The sequence below is a fragment of the Hyperolius riggenbachi genome, chromosome 4 (genome assembly GCF_040937935.1).
Source record: "Hyperolius riggenbachi isolate aHypRig1 chromosome 4, aHypRig1.pri, whole genome shotgun sequence".
In the NCBI taxonomy this organism is placed as follows: Eukaryota; Metazoa; Chordata; class Amphibia; order Anura; family Hyperoliidae; genus Hyperolius; species Hyperolius riggenbachi.
Window position 1 is genome coordinate 422846077 of NC_090649.1, and position 16888 is coordinate 422862964.

General features: G+C 42.8%; 1 protein-coding gene across 3 annotated transcripts in view; it reads left to right on the forward strand.

Moving 5' to 3' along the window:
- Positions 1 to 16888, forward strand: part of RALGAPA2 (Ral GTPase activating protein catalytic subunit alpha 2) — a 493961-nt gene that overhangs the window by 57549 nt on the left and 419524 nt on the right. For all 3 annotated transcript variants that reach the window (XM_068232435.1, XM_068232436.1, XM_068232437.1), the window contains exon 2: positions 14923 to 15033. In XM_068232435.1, the coding sequence (XP_068088536.1) occupies positions 14923 to 15033 (111 nt within the window). The remainder of the gene's footprint in view (positions 1 to 14922; positions 15034 to 16888) is intronic.

The following is a 16888-nucleotide window of genomic DNA, read 5'->3' on the forward strand; positions in this document are numbered from 1 at the left end:
TTGAAATTTTAGGGATATTGTCCCAGATATCGCTCATATCAGTATAATCTATCTGAAGGCCTAAATCTTCTTCCCATTTAAGTATGTATAGGGGTTTACTTTGTGAGTGTGTGAGGGTAAGTTCCCTATATATAAGTGAGATAATCCCTGGGGAGCGGGGACTGGTGTCACAAATATTCTCGAAAAAGGTTCTACACGTTGGAGAATCTACAGTTGCGAGGTGCTGCTTTACAAAATGGGATATTTGCATATATCGGAATGATTCAGAAGGAGTGATTGCAAATTTCTCACGTAGATAGTTAAAGGATTTGATACCCGTATCGGTGACGAGATCTTGAATTCTATGGAGTTTTGCAGAGATCCACCATCGATATGGACCGGAGGATCTCAAGGCGGCCGGAAATGAGGGATTGCCCAGAAAGGAGAGAAGCGGCTTGTAGGCAGATACTAAACGACCAGAGTATTTACAGATATCCCACACCTGTAGGGAATGCCTTATAATAGGGTTGTCAATTTTAGTACGGTGCACTGGTGCGAGCCAAAGAAGGTTCTTGATATTAATGGGTGTAATAAGCTGGCTCTCAATATCCACCCAAGAAGGTCTATCAGTTTCTACATGAAAATTGGTCAGAATGGCCAATTGAGCTGCTTTGTAGTAGTGAAAGATCTTAGGTACTCCCAACCCTCTATCCGTCCTTAGGCGATATAAATAGTGTTTATTGAACCTAGGTTTCTTAGCTCCCCAGACAAAACTTTTGATTTTCCGCTGTAGGGATTCGATAAACGTAGAGGGCAGGGAAATGGGCAATAAGCTGAATGCATATAGTAATTTGGGAAGAAAGGTCATTTTTATAGCCACAATTCTGCCTAACTAAGAAATAGCATACCTCTTCCAGCACTCCAGCAACTCTGTAAGCTTCTTTACAAGCGGGGGGAAATTATGTTGAAATAGAGTGTCATAGGAGTTAGTGAGATAAATGCCAAGATAAGGGAGTTTGTGAGGGTCCCAATCGAACTCAAACGCATCTTGTAATGCTTGCATCAATCGAGGAGAAAGGGAGATATTTAGGGCTTTTGACTTTGCCGGGTTAACGCAAAGCCCTGAGATTGCACCAAACTGCTTTAGGATTTTAGTTAAAGCTAAGATTGATCTGGTGGGTTGTGAAATACAGACTATTAAGTCATCGGCGAGTAGGCCAACTTTATGCATTCTCTTCCCTAATGGTATGGCCTGTATCTCTGCACAGTTTCTAATCTGAATAGCAAGTGGTTCGATAGAGAGAGCAAATAAAAGAGGCGAAAGCGGGCAGCCTTGGCTTTCTACCATTATTAATTTTGTTATAGTTAACTTTTATCAAGCCAGGGTACTCCCTGGACCCCACAGAAGTACCCCCGGGGTACACGTGCCACATATTGAGAACCTAGGCTTTAAAGGCCCATTATCACTCAGGCGATTTGCACCCTTGATTCGCTGATTGCCGGTGCGCCAATGAAATAACCTACCCGTCGAATCCTCCTACATCCAGTGACAAATGCATAGCAGGAGGGTTAAGGGTTTGGGTTAGAGAAGGGGAGGGGATAGTAAAGTCTATGGGAAGTAGGTTAGCTCGACGGTGTAGGTTAATTCGTTGGAGCACTGATAATCAGCAAAGTGCTGCCACACAAGTAATCCTGTGGGATTACTCTCCTTACTCTCCCTGCAGCGATTGCGGTGCATTCCGATTATCACTGATAGTAAATGTGCCACATGCAGCATTTGTCTGGTGCGTTTCGGTTCTCATTCACTGGGATGAGAATCGCTAATCGCAATCGCCACAAAATCATGGAATAGCGCAACACAAAATCACAATTGCATTCCTGAGCGAGCACGCAGGTTAGCCCTACTGATAGTGCTGCAATGGCGCCCAGCTTCGGCGCTGAGTGCCGGGCGCCAAATTTGCTGCAATGAGGTAAGTGTGTACGATAACTTCTCACTTCAGGTATTGTGAACAAAACCTCTTGGTTAATATCACTATAGATATCGTGTTGCCTGTTTGCTGTGTAATGTACTTAGAAAACTGTTTAGCTCTGTTTGAACATCTTTCTGTGTGACAGATTGTCACATTGTTAGGTTAATGTTGACTTTACGCAGCTAAGACATTTCTCTTAGCTCTCCTCTGCCAGTCTGCAAAGTGCTGTCATCTGTCATAATCGAGTCACTCACACTGCTGGTGTGACAGCAGCATTATAGCTCATAACCTCCGATCTGCATCCCACTGTTCAGTTCAGAAGAGCATTCACAAGCTGCAGAAGATGCAAGTGACCAAATTATGGATCCATCACTCATTATCTCTGTTTAGAGAATATAAAGTCTTCCCAGTAATGGCAGGTGAATCTTTCAAGGAAGGGCAGTAAACATTAAATCAAATTTATTGTGTTTTTGTCTCTGCTTAACAGCCAGGCTTAATCTCTAAAGCAAAATTCAAGAGACTAATTTAGCAAGCGGTATGGCAATACAGGAAGGGAAATGGGCAAACAAATGAGTCTGAGTTTCCTGTTTCAGCCAAGGCTGGCTGCTTCTTTGGATGTTTACCCAGTAGATATAGAGATGTGAATGCTTTTTGTCTTTGTGGAGTTATGAGACACCTGTGGCTTACATTCTGAAGTACTTCGCTGTGACTGGAGGATGATAAAGACTGGATTATGGTTAAAGGAAACCAAGTCAGAGGAATAAGGAGAGTTCTATTGTGTTCACTTATAAGATATGATATTTACTTAGCCATCTTGATGATCTTCTAGATTCACACACAACAGATAACTCCATTCTGATCCACAGTATGCCTCTCTGACTTGCTCCACTGAGAGAGCAATGTTATTACAGATAGTTCCCCTCTGCGGGCGGCAGTCATTGTGTGTATGTATGTGTGTATGCACCTTTAGGCTGGATTCATACCGTGCTCACTGCATAATGCATACGTTCTATACACACACGAGCCTCGGTTATCTGGCACTGATGAGGATTGGCTGCTGCCGGATAAGTGTGCTCTCTGGTGGCTTGAGACTCAATGTTGAAAATAGGTCCAGTTATACAATACTATACCCCACTCTATATACTTACCATGAACTCTGTATTAAATGTTAAAATACAGTAATTGAAAGTATATTAACCTTGGGGGAGGCGTGGAACGCAAACTGTAAGCACAGCAGAGCCCACAAATCGCCTAAGAAATTGGCCTTCACCAGTGAGTACTGCCTTCAATTTGTGCTGGTTGCTGCAGACTGCTGGTCAGTTGAGTTCTGGATAACCAAGACTCTACTGTGTGTGTGGTGCTCGAGTTATAACACCAATGTTCTATCAAAGCCTGGACAATGTCTATGAAATGTGCACATATTTGTACACTTTATTCAGAAACTTCATGCATGCAGCCAGTTAGAATGAAGCAATCCATTACAACACAGAGGTGTGAACATGTCCATACAATTGTTGGGATAGTGAGTTCACATGCAGAATACCACAAACCAGCGTTCCCCGATCCATCTTCCGCAATCACGTACAGCAGAAACAAATGATGGGAGCAAACAAGTGTTGAAACAATTGTGGTCATTTGTGCGGGAGTCAATGGACATCAGAACGATCACTCGTCCATTGATTCGGCATGACAACCTTCGCTGGTAGCCTTATGCCATTTAACATAGTTTAACCAATATTCGTAAGATGTTACCCAATGTTGCAAAGAAACCGTTCCAAAAATTGTATCCTGGGTACTCGCCTTTGTGCCCACGTCTCAAGAACAATCAGTATTATTAACCTTAATATTTAAAGCGCTAACATTACGCAGCATAGGAGGAATGTTACACAGAGACATTATAGCACAGTGTTCTCCCCAGGCTCTTTTAGCCGGGTGCTCCACCCGGCTAGATTTGGTGACCACCCAGCTGTCATCGGCTCACCCCCTCCTATGCTGTAAGCAGAGTTGCCCTGCATTTTCATCTCAACCCACCCGGATACTTTTTTATGCTACCCGGCTGGAAAAAAATTCTGGGGAGAACACTGTGCATATAACAATGGTACACAAAATAGTGACGTAACAGTAAATAGTGTGCAAATTGCAATGTAGGGATAAAAATAGCAGAGTAGTCACTGATTCCATATTATTGCAGAGAAGAGCACATGTGGAGAAGAGCCCTGCCACAAAGGCTTACAATCTAATGACCTGATAACTGAAGTGGACTGACATATGGGGGAGGCCTCAACAGGCAGCAGAATGTTACCAAAGCAATCACTCACTCACTATTGTTTCAGGTGTAGCTTAACCATCTCCTATAATAGGATGTAACCAGAATCTTTGTCATTATTCTCCCTTTACAGCATGATTGGAACAGCTCTTAAGATTAAAGGGGACCTCCAGGCTATTTTATGGGAAAATACATACTTAAGTCTAAGCAAGCTAAAATCTATTTTGTGTGATCCCATGATGCCTCTGTTCTACAGCCATTGTCTATTGATACGAAACACTGAAAACACTTCTGAGCTCCATCATGTATCTTGTGCAGCCTTTTTACTCGTAAAAAAGGTCAGAACTCGAGAGGCTTTTTATTCATGGCCACAAAGCCAAAGCCAAGCTTCTACTCAGAATAGTAATGTGATTTGATGCTGGATGCACCATATTCATCTGTGTGAAGTGTTATTTTACTGATTTGTTTAACATAAACGCAGATCTCTAGGATTTCTTTTTATTTCAGATACTCTCTCCAGCCACTGTACTAACAGGCAATAATGAGGCCTTTAATCAGAAGAGACACGATATAACGCTTTAATTTCGAGTTAATCGCTGGCTGTCTCTTCTTGTTAATGACATTCAGAGGCGGATTGCTGCATAGACTTAGTGAGGCACATCTCTGCAGTGCCTTATGATGGGGGTGTGTCCTGGACAGTCAGTGGGCTGGACCTTGCCTGAAGGTCTAGGTGGAGGCAGGGCTGGCCAATAGGACAGCAGTTTTTACATGGTGTAAAAGTGCTGTTTATGCTAATTTCTTACTACTGGCCGTTTTTTGCCTGTTAATTCCAGAGACGTATAATGTGTAAAAAAAATGTTAGGTCCACTTTAAATGCACCTCTAGTGTTTTTGTTAAAATTAGTACCTCATACACATTTGCATCATAGCTCACCAGAGAAAGCATTTCATATCATTCCAGCTGTCTTTTCCAGTGTCTTCAGGCTCCTTTTCCAAGTGTACAGGTGTCCCCTGATATTTGCTGATCAATCAGCAAGTGATTCAGCATCTTGAATGCTTTTACTGAGCCATTCATACAGTGTATCTATAGTGTAATGGTTAAGGGCTCCCTAACACTCCTACTGCCTATAGAGGGCCTCCTAGTGGCTGCAGCTCTGGCGCTTTGAGTCCGGCAGCAGCAATATAAATGTTCTGTGTCTATAAGGGCCTGAGCACACTTGCACATTTCTGTTCTGATTTTATCAATGCGTATCACTCTGTAATATTGGTGTGTTGCTAAAATCTGCACAGAAGCGCACAAGTGAGCTCAGGCCATAAACAATGTACCCTGTAGGCAGTGTGACCTTCAGTCGTGCCTTTCTCCTTAGTCAGTGGGATCAGCCACTTTTCTGCATTTACTATTGTCAACAGACTAAAGCTACTACTACTCATTGGTTGTGGAAGCTGCACCCTACATCCCCCAGACCTCCTGTGTAATCATGACTTGGGCTGGGCCATTGTTTATGCTTAGAACAGGTGTTAAGAAATTTGGTGCAGGATATTGTCAATGTTCCCTCCATTCTACTTTATCACTTAAAACTAACCACTGGGGCTGGGCTATGATGGTCAAACCCCATTCTTATATCCACACACTAACTTACCAGGCCTGCTGCTATGCAGCTCATAACTGATCTGTGTGCGCCCCTGCCAGCCACTCCGAGCATTCTGCTTTCATGGCAAATTGGCATTGCGGCCTATGGATATAGTAACAAGCGCTGGCGTGCCAAAACATCCTGCCTCATATAGATTGTATGCACATGTGTGAGGATGAACCTCATCACTTTTATCAAATCTGCCTGTAACCCTCTGCTTATGCAACATTTAATCAATTTCAAGAGAATGTTACTAGGAAGAGTTATTGGGAAAGCAGAAAAACCGTGTCACTGGATAGATGATCAATGTGGTTTTGTATTGTTTCACGCAGCAAAAGAACAGAACATAACTGCATTGGTAGATTTCCATCAGATCTCTTCTGAAACCCCGATCAACCTATTTTGGGCAATTTGATAAATTGCTCAGTGGTTCCCATTCCCAGTCAGGCTATGGGCTTGAGGGAAACATGACTTATGCTAGGTACACACCATACAATCTTCTGGCAGATTTACCTGCCAGATCGATTATTTCCAACATGTCCAATCTGAATTTCGATACATTTTTCGATTTTCTGATCATTTTTTAATTGTTTTTTCGAACGTTTTTTTAACTGATTTTTTTAGAACTGAATGAAAATCAGTCAAAAAATGATCGAAAAATTTAAAAATCGATAAAAAATCAGATCGGACATGTTGGAAATAATCGATCTGAAGATAAATCTGCCAGAAAATTGTGTGGTGTGTGCCTAGCATAATGCTGGGAATACACGGTTCCTTTTTGAGGTGATTAGATGGTTTGACAGATAATTTCCGACATGTCCGATCTCCCTTTCGATCCTTTCACCGCTTGATTTCTGATAGAAGTGAATGGAAAAAGATAAGAAAAACGAGTGGAAGATAAGAGAATCAACTGCAGAATCGAGCGGTAAAAACGATCGAGAGGAGAATCGAGCGCCAGAAACAAAGCGTGTATTCCCAGCATTAAGGTGCCCATACACTCGTCAGATTGGCAGCAGATAGATAAGAAATGCATCTGATGGTCTATCTGATGCGTTTTTAGAACATTTTTTACCAGGATAGAATTCCAACAGATTTCAGTTTGAAATCTATTGAAATTCGATCTGATGGCATTTTTTTGCCATCAGATTTTCATTAAGGCCAATGCAAACTGATAAGCAATCTCTTCAGATCGACCTAAATTTTCCACCCTGCAAGTTCGATGGAAATCCATCGAAATCGATCGAAATCGGCCATCGATCGGTCGATTGGCCAACCGATTTGCAATCGATCAATCGATCGATCGATCGGGATCGATCGGTCGGCCAGAAAATCGGCTGAGTGTATGGGCTGCTTAAGTCATGTTCCCCTCCAGCCCATAGCCTGCTGGGAATGGGAACCTGCATGACTCTGTGGTAGCATCACCACTGTCCATTGTTTGTGCATAAAGATAAAACACTTATCTGTACAGTATGATAAGCACAGGGAGAGCAGCTAATTGATGCTGGACAGGAAGAACACAGGAGGAAGCTTGCACTGTAAAGTTCCCTTGACCTTTTTTGCCATTCTGCAGCTTTGATTGTTTCATTGGTCCTGCCAGACAGGAGTCAGCTGTACAGGAAGAGGCTGTAATGTGGAAATAGACCTGCTTATTTTGGAATAACAGGATTTTATGTGAAGCTCTGTCAGTTTCTCCTCTTATTGATCTGAAGTCATTCTAGTAATTACTGATGACTGCAGCTTAGCTTGCACTACCTGGGAAATTTGCAGTGTGTGTTTCTTGTAAAATGCGGGATTTTCTTGACTGATTTGTGTTAAATGCACCTCTAATCTTAATGACCCAAACTGCTTGTGTTTATTTAAAATCCTAGTTTTAGCTGACACTTTCAAAAGACATTGCTTGGTGCTGACTGGTGCTTCTAGTTGACTTTACCTGGTGCTGACTGGTGCTTTTAGCTGGCTTTGTTTGGTGCTAATTGGTGCTTTTAGTTGGCTTTGTTTGGTGCTGATAGGTGCTTTTAGCTGGCTTCGTTTGGTGCTGACTGGTGCTTTCAGCTGGCTTTGCTTGGTGCGTATTGGTGCTTTTAACTGGCTTTGCTTGGTACTGATTGGTGCTTTTAGCTGACTTTGCTTGGTGCTGATTGGTGCTTTTAGCTGGCTTTGCTTGATACTGATTGGTGCTTTTAGCTGGCTTTGCTTGGTGCTGATTGGTGCTTCTAGTTGGCTTTACCTGGTGCTGACTGGTGCTTTTTAGCTGCCTTTGCTTGGTGTTGATTGGTTCTTTTAGCTGGCTTTGCTTGATGTTGATTGGTTCTTTTAGCTGGCTTTGCTTGATGTTGATTCTTTCATTTAGCTGGCTTTGCTTGGTGTTGATTGGTTCTTTTAGCTGGCTTTGCTTGATGTTGATTGGTTCTTTTAGCTGGCTTTGCTTGGTGTTGCATCAATTCAAAATTCTTAGCATCTCATTGACTCTGCCAAGTGTTATGCCAGATAAGCACTTGGATTTGAATGCAGACCTCTCTCCTGTGACATAGATTTTAAAACAGTCAAAGGCCTCTTGCACACTGCAAGCAAATCAGATTCAGATTCCGCTTTTTAATCAGTTTTTACCTCCGATTCAGATTCAGATTTGCAGTGTGCAAGGAGCAAACTGCAAATCTAAATCTGAATCGGAAGTAAAAACAGATTAAAAAGCGGAATCTGAATCTGAATTGCTTGCAGTGTGCAAGAGGCCAAAGACGAATCTTAAGAGATGATTTGGTTTATAGAATAATCAGTTGATTCAGTGTGATCAAACAGTTAGAGCTCTCACTCAATAAAACATTTGAATCAAAATAAGTCCTTTTTAATTTTCCAACTCAGCCACGCAAGGATACTATAGTTCAGTGCATTAAAGAAAATGGAAACCTATGCATCCAGCATTAGGTGAAGACTCGGTTCCTGGCCCTAGGTTGTCTCTTTATGTTGTAATATACAGTCTATATTACATACCTGTTCAAATGATTATATGATGTTTTCATGTGACCGTATGACTAATTGGCTCATAATAAATCATTGTGTTTGCGATGAGCATCATTATGCAACGTCTGCCATAATTAGGCCAGTGTAGGCATGATTGTCACAGTAAACATTTGCTAATTTCCCTTTCATCTCAGCTTTGACAGTCTCTTCCTTTCTCCAAATTAAAAGCAGTTTTCTTTCTATAATACAGAGCTGCATTCATAATAGTAGATGGTATCAGCACCGCTCTGCTGTCAGGAGGCCTGGAGGTTGTGATTTGTGCGCTGTTTGTTTTTTTTACCATTACGTTTCATTCCCACACTGATTACATTTATTCAGCAATCTCTTATAGTGCAATAATTGTGCTTTTACAGTAGATATATATTGGTATGTGTATTCGGAGGGAGATGGAAGAGGCAGAATTAGATTTAAAGGACATCCGAGGTGAAAATAAACGAATGAGCTAAACAATTGTATCTATCCCCCCTCTCTCCCTTTCTTTTAGCTATCCCACAGTTTTATATTTAAATCTACTTTTTAAGATTTTACTTTTACATGGCCTCTTCTCAATGACACATTCATTGGAGTATGCCAGAGCTAAAATCTATGAACTGTTGACCCTTTTTATCTCTTCTCTGCTCTCAGAAGCCATTTACTTCCAGGAGAGTGTTTTATCGTTGTAATTCCTTATCCGTGAGGGTTACTCTATAGTCCAACCCCGGTCCCGACCCGGACAGAAACTGTCACTTGCATACCCGATTTGTAACTCTTTCAGGCAGTGAAAGAAAAAAAGAACCCAGTATAGTAATTTGCGTGCTTGCCACTGAACATACACATGGCTATCTCATCATGTCACACGTCACCTAGGATGTCCTTTTAAAGGACACCTGAACTAAGAGGGATATAGAGGCTGCCAAATTTATATCCTTTTAAACAATACCAGTTGCTTCGTAACCTGCTGATCTCTTTGGCTGCAGTAGTATCTGAATCACACATCTGAAACAAGCAAGCAGCTTGCAACTGAAGTCCGACTAGATTAAGTCAGACTTATCTGATCTGCACGCTTGCTCAGGTTCTATGGCTAAAAGTATTAGGAGGGTCAGCAGTATGCCAGACAACTGATATTGTGTAATAGGAAATAAATATGACAGCTTCCATATCCCTCTCAGTTCAGGTGTTCTATTCACGAAGTTCTCCTTTAAAAAAAAAATACATTTTTTTTTTTAGACGGGATAGAGCTTCAGCTGGGTGGTCAGAAAGTGGGTGGTGTTACATGCAGCATAGTATGTGAAAGTTCATGAGACACCAGTTGTGTGGTGATTGTGTATTGTGCCCACCATGCCTTGCTGTCGTTTTGTAGCGCTCTACAAAGTATGACCCAGCTTAGCAGTTACCGTATCGTAACTCTGTACCAGCAGCCCAACATCTTGCCCACACGCCTCCAGCCCCATGTAGTACATTTACTTTTGAATAGAGTGAGGAAAGGTTTCGGGCCATTGTCAGACTATAACTACTGTCTGTGTTACATTTGGAGAGAATTCTCCACGCTTTCTCTCTCAGGTACCAGGCTGCAGAACAAAGACCATGTGGAGAAACCTCTGCAGTGGGAATTAGTGAGAAATCACCTCACGCAGACCCCAATTAAAATAATTAATGTAATCCGGTGCTGTTAGATTCCTTATAGGAATAATTATTGCTGTTGGTGTGTAGTCTCAGGTGACGTGTCTGTACTGTGCGCCGTTCTCTCTCACACTCTCAGCTAAAGCCTCATACAGACAGCAGTGTTTTGTCGCCTGGAACAATCTTCCATTATTGTGTGGTGTATCAGTCTGATGTCTGTTGGACCAAATCTATTACGTCTAAAGGACGGTAAACACACTCAATTAACGTCGCCCACCGGGATCTGATTACTCAGACGATATTGTGGGCCTGACACTGTACAGACGCAATGTGTTCTTTTGCAATGCGGGGCGTGGGGCCGGGGGAGCAGCGAGCAAGTGTGGTTACGCAAGTGACGGGTGAGGAGAACAAAGCTCTTAGCTGCTGCTCGGCCAAAGCTATCTGTTGGGAGGCAGGGGCTGCTGTGCACACTTAGGATTCTCTGTAGGGGCGGTTAGGGAGCCTGTAGGCATAAGCAGTACAGGCCATTGCCTGGAGTGCCATTCGTCCTGGGGGCGCCATGTTGCTGGATTAAGCCCCACCCCCTGGATGAAGCCCCACCCCACGGGTATTCTATTACTTGCTTCTGCTGCATCTGCTTAGCGTAAGTTGCAGGCAGCTGGCACTGTGTCCCTGTGTGCTTTGTGCCTCCTTCTGTCTCCTTGTGCCTCCTTCAGTCTCTTGTGCCATGTCTGACCCCCTGTTTGTCCTTCTGTCTCCCTTTGTACCTCCTTCTGTCTCCATGTGCCTCCTTCAGTCCCCCTGTGCCACCTCTGCCTCCTTCTGTCCCCCTGTGCCTCCATATGTCTCCCTATGCCTCTCTTTGCCACCCTGTGCTACCTCTGCCCCCCTGTTCCTCCTTCTGTCCCACTCTGCCTCCTTCTGTCCCACTCTGCCTCCTTCTGTCCTCATGTGCCTCCTTCTGTCGCCTTTTGTGCCTCCTTCTGTCTCCATGTGCCTCTTCAGTCCCCATGTGCCACCTCTGCCCCCTGCGCCTTCCTCTGTCCCCGTGCCTCCTTCAGTGTCCCTTTGTGCCTTCTTCTGTCTCCCTGTGGTTCTGTTATTCCCCCTCTGCCTCCTTCTGTCTCCCTGTGCCTCCTTACATCCCCCTCTGCCTTCTTCTGTCTCCCTTTGTGCATCCTTCGGTTCCCTTTTGTGCCTCCTACTGTCTTCCTGTGCCTTTTTCTGCCCCCCTTTGTGATTTTTTTCCCTGTCCCCTATTATGCCTCCTGGCCAGCACCTTTGTGTCTCCTTCTGTCTTCTGTGTGTCTCCTTCTGTCTTCTGTGTGTCTCCTTCTGTCTTCTGTGTGTCTCCTTCTGTCTTCTGTGTGTCTCCTTCTGTCTTCTGTGTGCCTCCTTCTTTCCTCCTGTGCCTCCTTTTGTCCCCCTTTGTGCCTCAATCTGTCACCCATTGTACCTCCTTCTGCCCCCCTTTGTGCCTCCTGCCCCCCTTTGTGCCTCCTTCTGCCCCACTTTGTGCCTCCTTCTGCCCCACTTTGTGCCTTCTTCTGTCCCCCTGTGCCTCCTTCTGTCCTTTTTTGTGCCTTCTTCTGTCCCCCTGTACTGTCCGCTGCCCCTCTGTGTACCTCCTTCTGTCCTCCTGTGCCTCCTTCTGTCCACCTTTGTGCCTCATTTTGTTGCCCATTGTGCCTCATTTTGTTGCCCATTGTGCCTCCTTCTGTCCCCCTTTGTGCCTCCTTCTGTTCCCTTGTGCCTTCTTCTGTCCCCCTTTGTGCCTCATGAAAGTGGGTCCCTGCCTATGTGTAATTTCTGCCGAAATGCTGCTACAGTATGATTTTTTTTGGTGAAACAATGCCGCAGGGGGGTTGCACCACAGGCTTTCTCGCCTGGAGCGGCAAAATGGCTAGAGGCACCCCTGGGGGCGGTTGTTGTCAACCACCTTGGTTACGTTTTATCTAGCTTGTGTACAGGCCTTAAAGAAAGCAAACTTTTGTTTTCCATAGCATTTTAGTAAGCGGGCTTTTAGGTCCATTGTAGCCTCTTACACACTCCTAGGAGTTCTGGTTCACCATGAGATTGCTAAGTACTTTGTGCCTTTAAAATTACAGTAATACTTTAAATGCATAAGATAAGGACACCACACAGTGTTTTTATGACATAATTGTGCCATGCTTCATCTCTCTTAAAGATCCATCATTGTATTTTATGTTACATAGTTTTAAAATGAAACTTGATCTTCCGGTTTAACAAATGGTGAGAAAGCCTAATGTCTGCAGTCTTTGCATCAGAGAGCCTGTGTATTGACTCATCACTGTTTATAGTGGTTTACTATAGTTTTTTCCACTACTAGAGCATGTTTGTGTCCTGACTGAATATGTTCCTTCTCCAAGCCCTGGCAGCTTTTCCATCTGGAAATGGGCAGTCAGGTCTTATGTCAGCTTTAGGTAGCAGACTGTTTTTGACATACCCATCTCTTCATGGATAGTTGATGCGTAAGATATTGGTACAGAAACAATATACCTGAAAATAAATTGGCTGACCTGAGAACTCTAGCCTATCACTAACAACTCAAAGGAGGGAAGAGGTGCCAGAGATCGATAAAACTGTTAAAAACAGCTTAATAATGGACTTGGCTTACCTCAATAACAGCTTAATAATGGATGTGGCTTACCTCAATAACGACACATTCATACACATATGAAGATTAATTATGCACATGAAATGTGTTTTGTGGGTCTAACGCCCACTTCTTCAGGTCAAATACAGTGCCAGAGATGTCTCTAGAGCCAAGAACTGAGGCGCTCTCCCTTTATCACCCTAGCGGTTTTTAACACCGTTTTATCTATCATTGGGTGCCTCGCCTCCCCTTTGTGCTTTTCACCCTCCTTTGGTGGGGTGTACTCTGGTACCCAGTGGCTCCGCCACTGAAAGGTCCTTTGTTGATTTGCCAAGAGTGCGACCGGTTCCAGTTCCATCTGGTCACCAGAGTGGAGTCTGGTTTATAAATCTCCACCTGCCTTCAGTGGTTGGTTTACCCCTTTGCAGCCTTCCTTTGTGAGTACCACAACCGTTTTATACATTTGTCATGCTCAATGTTGTGACATGCTGCACCATTTTGGCAGAGCTGTGGAGTTGGAGTTGGAGAGTAAGAGCAATTTTGAGTACCTGGAGTCGGAGTTGGTGGTTTCATAAACTGAGGTGTCTGAGTTGGAGATGATTTTAGTACCGACTCCACAGCCCTGCATTTGGGCTCCCGTTGTTTCTGAGATCTTGTATTTGAATGTGTTGATCACCCTCTAGCACACTAATACGAACACATTTTACAAGCTGGCAAGTTTTGTTGCCTTCTTCCTGTCACAGAGATTTCTATTCCTGCACTAATGAACACCTTTCACTGGAGACGAGAGGTAAAAGAAAATCTCCACAACAGGGGAAACTCCACAACCTAAATATGATGGAGACTTTAACCCATACACAAAGTTATGCTTCTCTTGCTTGGTTTTAAATGAGGCAAAAACTGGTGCTTAGTGGAGTGGGCAGTTTCCATACAAGCAATCTGCACTGGAAACACTCAGAACAAGCTGGCACTGTAGTAGTGATAAAAAGAACTACATCGCAAATTCGTATTAATTTGCAAAAACTGAGGATTTTAGCTTCCAAAATAGACTGCAGTGATTTTGTACTAGACCCTTGACGCTGGTGAATTAAACCAGTACAAAATCTCTGCAATCCATTTTGGAAGCTGTGTAGCTCCAAGTATACATGTGCCTTGTTCATGGATAGGCCATTCTTTTAATGAAGCATGTAGCAGTTCACTAAGTGAACACTGCCTATACAGCAAAGGAGTTTTGGGCGCAGCCATAGACTGTAATAAGAATTACGTCTATGGCGGCGCACAGTGAGTAACTTCGGCGCCATCAGCAGACGAAGCTGAAGTTACCTTGTCAAACACTGTAATTTGGCCACCAGTAATAGCTGACAGCCAAATTAAATCATTCCCTACCATCCACGTCGACCTGGAGGGGGAATAGTAATTAACTCCGCCGGGACTTGTGTGCAGGAACAGGGTAAACAGTTTATCGACTGTATCCTGCGCCCAAGTCTCCCGGCGGTGATTTCACACGTATGCTTCACTAAGGTAGAGAGATAAATTGTGTGCTGCAGTTCTAAAATACAGTACACAGAACAAAAATGCATATGTGTAAAAGGGTCCATGGGAAAACACTATTTTCTGCATGACCACTGTGTATGTGCTTTCTGCTTGGTTATATTGCAACACACTGGGTGGTTGTGAAAGGGCCTTCAGCCATAGCCAGAATCTAACTGTATGGGAAATCCTACCAAGTTTTTGCATAAGGCGTTTATTTGTATTGTTTTTTTTCTTCTCTTTTACTTTGTTACATTTGTTATGAGATGTTACATTTTTACTTACCGTATCTTTTCTCCTTTTTATTTTGCAGATATTCAGGAATGGGGTGAACTGAAACAATTTTTTGAAGCGCACTATTCTCAGATTTATTTTATCTTCTATGAAAATTTCATTACACTGGAAAGTAGCTTAAAAGTTAAAGGTAAGGCTGTGGCCTCTTACACATACTTGTATTATGTCTGTACAGTTACAGCATTTGTGTACAACTATGCTTTGTCCTGCTTTGCCCCCTTCCTCGCCGATATGTCCTAGAAAGCATGCAGTGGCATAGCTATCTGTCCTGGCGGCCCACCCAATTCAGTGTCCAGCTGTCACGTCTATCCTTTGTGCTTGCAAGGTGACATCAGTATTGGCACCAGGGATAAGTGTGAGACCCAGGCAGGGGGTGCAGAATGGGGTTACACCATTTACAGCTGTAGCCATTGTTTCCGGTAAAAGTAAGGACATCAGTTTATATCCATATAGCTTTTATTCCGTAATGTAATGTACTGTACCCTTTGTAATTTTGTTGTACTGGTTTATATCAGTTCATCAGTCATTTAAAGGAGAGTAGGCAGTGGCATAGTGATTTTATCATTAAAGAGACTCCGTAACAAAAATTGCATCCTGTTTTTTATCATCCTACAAGTTCCAAAAGCTATTCTAATGTGTTCTGGCTTACTGCAGCACTTTCTGCTATCACAGTCTCTGTAATAAATCAATGTATCTTTCCCCTTTTTAAAACTGTTTTTAACCACTTTTAATCCGGCGGGGAGCGGCAAAATTGTGACAGAGGGTAATAGGAGATGTCCCCTAACGCACTGGTATGTTTACTTTAACAATACTGATTCTCTTTAACTAATCTATTTCTAGTGAGGGAGAAATCTATGCCTTGCCTTATATTTTTATTGTTAACCCATGTATGGCTAAATGAAAGACCAGCACACAAGAGAGGGGGACAACAATCGAGAGCCCACTATGGTGTAGTATGTTTAGTAGGAAAGAGTTTAAATTGTACACTTTATGAAAACCACTCACAAAGATGGGTTACCTCCAAGGCAACCACTGTTTAGGCAGGTGGGAGAATATCCTGTCCCCACTCAGGTAAAATAAGTCACTCTCCATAGATAAGGAAAATACGTCAAAGGTACCATCCAGGGTGGATTGACCATATTAGGTAAACAGAGACACCAGTAAAATATAAAATAAGTTAAAAAGGAAAAAATGGGGTGAGGTAGTGTTGGACTTACCTCCCCACAGAAGACTCAAAAAAGAAAAAAAAAAAAAAATCATCCGACTCTAGGTACCCAAAATTGCTCCGACTCCACAGCCCTGCTTGCTGGGGCATTCATGTTGGCAATGACCGGCTGAGATGGCCGAAATGGGTAGAGTGTCGGCTTCCTGGCCAGGAGCTTTTGGTCCCCAAAAGCAGATGCCATTTTAGATATAAATTTACAATTCCTAAGCTTTGAAAATGGCTTTTTGAGTTACATACTTTCAATCAACAAGATTGTTGTATGAAAATTAGAGGAGTCAGAGTTGGAATGGATGGAATTGGAGTCGGAGGATTTTACGACGGCATACCTTGAACCATGGTAATAATAATTCATAAAACTAGCCTGAATGGGTATGTTTAGTTATTAATAAATCCTTGCAAAATATATTCTGAATTATAATAAATACATAATATATGCATTACATAATTATTATAATCCATACAGTATATAATTATAAAATATATTAATTCTAATATAATACCATTTGTATTATAATAAATGTGTACAATTTTGGGATCCTCAACGGATAGAACATTTGGGGTACTTTGTAAACACTTTTCCTTTTACAGAATATGAATTATAACAGCCCATTCACTTTTTATGTGTTACAGTGTGGTATTGATGCCAAAGATAGGGAATATCTCTTAAAGCTGTATTGCATGAGTGCCTTTTGTCTCAGTCACAGTTGCTAGAGGAAAAGCTGGGACAAAGTTCCATTAGCAGCAGCTGTTTGGCAAAACT